The sequence below is a fragment of the Jatropha curcas genome, unplaced genomic scaffold, assembly GCF_041381405.1.
Source record: "Jatropha curcas cultivar XTBG-Jc1 unplaced genomic scaffold, XTBG_Jcur_1.0 HiC_scaffold_147_pilon, whole genome shotgun sequence".
In the NCBI taxonomy this organism is placed as follows: Eukaryota; Viridiplantae; Streptophyta; class Magnoliopsida; order Malpighiales; family Euphorbiaceae; genus Jatropha; species Jatropha curcas.
This window is the reverse complement of record NW_028322381.1, coordinates 5412-10601: the sequence shown is the minus strand read 5'-3', so window position 1 is coordinate 10601 and position 5190 is coordinate 5412. Positions and strand designations below refer to the sequence as shown.

The following is a 5190-nucleotide window of genomic DNA, read 5'->3' as shown; positions in this document are numbered from 1 at the left end:
AAAGAACACTTCTGATCTTAATCTCTGATTTCAAATCTGTTTTTTATTCTTATTGTGCTTATACTTGCATTTCTCTCTATCTATATAGATTCATGTAATTTATTAGGCTGAGATTGTTTTAAAAAAAAAAAAAACATTTGTGTATAACTTAGGTTGAAAAGCTATGTTGTAAAATGTTATCAAGCAACCTTCTTCTTTAGTGAGATTCTAATGTCTTGATTCGAAGTTTTCTATTCTCTAACAAACAAAAGAGTGGAGGTCGACTAGAACCTTTGGAATCTAATGGGTTAAAAGTTAGATATACATTTCTGATCTATTTCCTTATAACGTTGGTTTGTCTCTTACATTTTAAAAGAGATAACATAGTAGAGGATCTCAAGACGATTTTTGGAATGAACGTAGGTGAGTTAGTGTCGAACCACTACAATAAATTATTTGATGCTCATAAGTAAGCTAAAATAATAATGAGTTAAAATTCATAAAATATACGTAAAATTAAATAATATATAGTTTCGAATTATTTTATTTTATTATATTTGATGCTCTTATTAAATAAAAGTAACTACTAATAGTTATTCTATATAGTTTTAGTAGTAGATAATTAATGATTAAATTAATTATTTGATTTATTCTTTTTTTAACATAAATTTATATCGATGAATTTTATTTAATTGTAATTGATGAGTAAATATTTTTATCTTTTTTGGTAAAAAAAAATTTTAGTAAGACTATGAAAAATGACCAAATGTATAAATATACTCCTGTATTTTGTTGAAAAAACTTTGCGGCACCTCAAACTTTGCAAGTGAACTAGTGCCCTTTAAGTTACGAATTCTGCTAATGTTGTATCCCTCACATCCTAACAGTAATATTTTTTTGGTGTTTTTTTTGGCATTTATATGCAAGATATTTGGTTTGTACAATATTTGAAACAATGATTTTACATTTTTTAACTATCTAATAAGTATAATTGATCTAATTTTAGAAATTTAAATATTTAATAGAATTTTTTTTGCAAGTTAAAATATTTAATTAGTATAATTTTATAAATGAAAGTATTCAATAGGTTTAAAGTAAAAGTTGATGGTGCCATAAAATTTTTTATGTAAAATACATGGATGAATTTATGCATTGGGCTTATGAAAAATCTTGATTGATTCTTCACCCAATCCATTCCGTCCTGTCCCATACACTCGAATTCATGTCTCATCCCGTCGTGAAAAATTGAACGAGATGGGATGCAAATGTCACATCCTATCGTGAAAAACTAAACCAAATGGGGATGCAACTATATACTTATTGAAACGGGACGAGACGAGGATGTAACTCTATATCTATTAGAACGAGATTGATACTTCATATTATATGTTCAAATATTTTGATATGGAACTGAAAATTATTTAATTACTGTTCTGTCGATCCATATACACTCTTTATCTTAGAGCGCAACTGTGACATAAATTTGAAATTTGGGCATTGTAGGGCTAAGTTGATTTTGATTTAGGATATTTAGGATGGTTTAGCTTATATAGATTACGGATTATGGATAAAAGCTATTTTTCTAAAATATAAATAAATTATGCAGAGAAGTAGTACGAAAAATGGCAACAAATTCCTAGGCGACAACTATTGATTACATTTGTCCTTTCTTTTTTCTTTGTAGTTTGGTCTGATCTTATCCTCCGTGCCGAACTGCAGAACACAGGCCCCAGACGGAGACCGAGAAGGAGAAACCCAACAATCAACATATACGGTGGGAGAGATTCTATGCGAACCTAGGAATCCGCTAGATTTAGCCTTTGGATTTGGGCTATGGCTTAGTCGAAGGTGATGGCGACCACGTCATCGACGAATTCTGATATGCCACGTCAACCCTCCTTATGTTCCTCCCTCTCCACCCTACTCGCCGATCTCCAAAACCAAAACCAGGACCAAAACCAGTTCACTACTACCGAACAAAACCCTCTGGTTTCAACCGCCATGGATGATCTCTTAAAAAATATTTATTCCTATCCATGCGATGACCACTCGCCTCTTCCTGGATGCGCGTCCAAGTCCGTTGATGAGGTGTGGAAGGAGATCGTATCCGGCAGCGATCAAAAGAGGGAGGGAAATGAGGGGATAACTTTGGAGGATTTTTTGACTAAGGCTGGTGCTGTTAGCGAGGAGGACGTTAAAGGGGTTGGAGTTCCGGCTCAGATGGAGATGTCTGTAGGACCTTATAGTGTGGATATCAATAATCATGGGATGATCATGGCGGAAGGAGGAGGGAGAGGGAGACAGAAAAGAAGAGCTGTTGAGGAGCCTCCCATGGATAAGGCCACCCAACAGAAGCAGAAAAGAATGATAAAAAATCGTGAATCTGCTGCCAGGTCTAGGGAACGGAAACAGGTTTTCTTTTCTTCTTATTTTTTTTAATGTATTTTGAATTCTTCTATTGCTGAAAAAATTCGTTTTTTATTTTGTCTGTTGATTAGTTCTAGGAGTGCTAAAATAAATGTTTCTTTAGAATCATAGGATTTTGAGAATGGGAATTCTATCTTTGACTGCAACTCTTGGGCTTGGGCTCGGATAGGACTTTATTTTTCTCTGTGGCAAGCAAACTATTGAATTCAAGATCTCAATGTTTTATGGCCATTATACTAATATTTTTCAACTCTTTTTATCTTTGATTCTTGTGATTATAATTTACTTTACTCTTGATGCTTAGGCTCACACAATTGAGCTGGAGTCTTTGGTCAGAGAACTTGAGGAGGAGAATACCCGGCTATTAAAGGAAGAGGTAAATATTTTTCTTTGATTTCGGAATTTGCAGTCGCCCTTAGATGGTGCATTTGTTCTTATTTTGTTATACAGTTGGGTCCATTATTGGTGAAAATGGTGGGGGAGGGGACATTAACTTCTTTGAGCAATACTCAGTACAAGAAACAACAAATTGACGAAATTTTTAAGACTGGAAAGTTGATTAACAAGTTACAGTATGAGTATTTGTAGCATAATTATTAAAGCTGCAATAGGCAAAGCCATGGCACTAGAACACCTGAGTGGCATAAGGTGTACCGTATGAGAAAGCATATAATCATATACAAGATGAGTTTAATTATAACAACATAAAACATAGTAATAATTTTGAAAGCCAAACAAAATAGAATTATTTTTTAACCCATGATCCTAATTCAAGTAAATTAGAATAATCCATAATACTGATAGGGTAAAGAATTGGCCTAACATACAAAAATACCTTTTAACTCATCAACCTAGTGCAATATCACTCTAAAATGACCTTTGTGTCCTGGGCATTCCATTTTTTGGCACTTAGATATATTAGCAGCCCAAATGAGATTAAGGTTGGGGTTTAAAATAAAAAAAATATTTATGTGGCCCCACTTGACTGCATTGGGTTAAGTTAACCAAGGACAAAATAAATCAATATGCACCATTTTGTTCGAAACCCAAATCAAAATTTCTCTCTCTTCAGCCTGGCATTGCCCACTTCAGCTTGACATCACCCTATCAATCTCGATAGTCTTCTTCTCCCTGCTGTCAAACTCATCGCCATTGAAGCTTCTCTACATAGTAATGGTAGCTTAGACTGTAATTGAACCTAAATAATCTTAGTGATGAGAGTAAGCAATTTTTACCTAGCATCTTATATTTAATTTATAGCGCGTAGTTGTAAAAAACTGCATCTCCATGTTACCTCTTATGCCTACTTTTTCTATTCCCTTTCCATCACTCAAAGAGTGACCATTAAAATAATTAAGCCTCTCTCTAGCTTAATTTAGTTTCAAATGTCTCTCTCTGATGGCGATCTCTAAACTCTCTCTTTTTGTTTTCCATTTTTCTTACTCTTAGTTTAAGAATCAAAGCTCAAGTGGATGATAAAGGATTGAAGATAATGGCTGACTATGTACAATGATTTGTAAGAGAAAGGTGAGTTTGATAATGGATTGATAGATTTAGATAGTGACAAAGAAAATGTGAGAGAGGTGATCATAGATCTTTGTTTTGGAGAAGAGTTCATTATTATCTCTCTTGTGGGGCTCTGGCGGCTAATAGAATTCCTTGCCCTCCATGGTCATGTAGATCTTATTATACTCATAATTGATTCAAATCTAGAACTAGTAATAACCCTTATACCAGAGGCTCTTCTAGGATTACTCGTTGTAGAAGATGAAAAAGAGCCTTTGCTTATTCGGTTGTGGATTTGTTTTGTTTGGGGATCTTCTTTTTTTTATCTTTTTGGATGATTAGTGAGGATCTGTGATATGACTAGTAGTAGTAATTTTTGCACGTGCAAGCTAGTAGTAATGTGATTACTTGCATTTTGCAAAATTTTTTAAAGTATGTGGGTTAAGTTAGTTAAGGTGGTCAAATGGGCCGCATAAAACCCTAACCCTAATTTCATTTTGGGGTGCTAAAATATCTAAGTTTCAAAACAATGGTGCCCAGGAGACAAAGGTAATTTTGGAGTGATAACAAATAAAAAAGTTTAGAGTACTTTTGTATGTTAGGCTCTAAAGAATTGAGCTGAAAAACAATGTAATTGAAGAATGTGTTTTTGAGGTTCTTGATTGGCTATGGAAGGATGGTTATAAAGCTAGTTTGTTTTCTAAATATATGTTAAACATCCTAAGATATGTTTGTATGTTGTATGTATATGGTAACACATATAACACATATGGTAATCATCTTAAAATTGAGGAGGATTGAAGACATGATTTATTTCAATTAATTGTCATAATTTGCTATTTCCTTTGTCCCACCTCTTTTGGCCTTAAAGTGAAGAAGTAGCAAGCTACACCTCAATGACATTGCTTGTATCTTAGGATTTGAGGTGCGAGGGGCTTTGCCTATAGTGCCTTGCACCTGAAGTGCAACTTTAAAACTATAATTGATACACTTAGAGATCCAAAACTTTTAAGATATTGGGCTCATACAACTGGTCCCAACTCTTCTCCAGTTTGGATTGCTTGTGGGAAAATTGACATTTGGTTTGGGTACTAAAAAATGTAAGGGCAAAGAAATGAAAAGAAATGAAATTAAGTTTCTCTTTAAGATGTTTTGGTCTCATTAAAGGAAGTTAAATTTACTTGTATTTGTATATGTACTCCTTTTGTTTCTTTCATATTTGAATGGTATAGTAGAAACTAGAAAATCCATTTGACTTATTTCTTCTTATTCCCTTTT

General features: G+C 33.6%; 1 protein-coding gene across 1 annotated transcript; it reads left to right on the top strand.

Annotated features, from left to right (window-relative positions):
• The first annotated feature begins 1571 nt into the window (after positions 1-1571).
• Positions 1572-3999, top strand: LOC149492034 (G-box-binding factor 4-like). Its single transcript, XM_089716911.1, has 3 exons — positions 1572-2391; positions 2711-2782; positions 3856-3999. The coding sequence occupies exons 1-3, from the start codon at positions 1831-1833 to the stop codon at positions 3880-3882; spliced, it is 660 nt and encodes a 219-aa protein (XP_089573037.1). The 5' UTR covers positions 1572-1830; the 3' UTR covers positions 3883-3999.
• The last annotated feature ends 1191 nt before the right edge of the window (positions 4000-5190 follow it).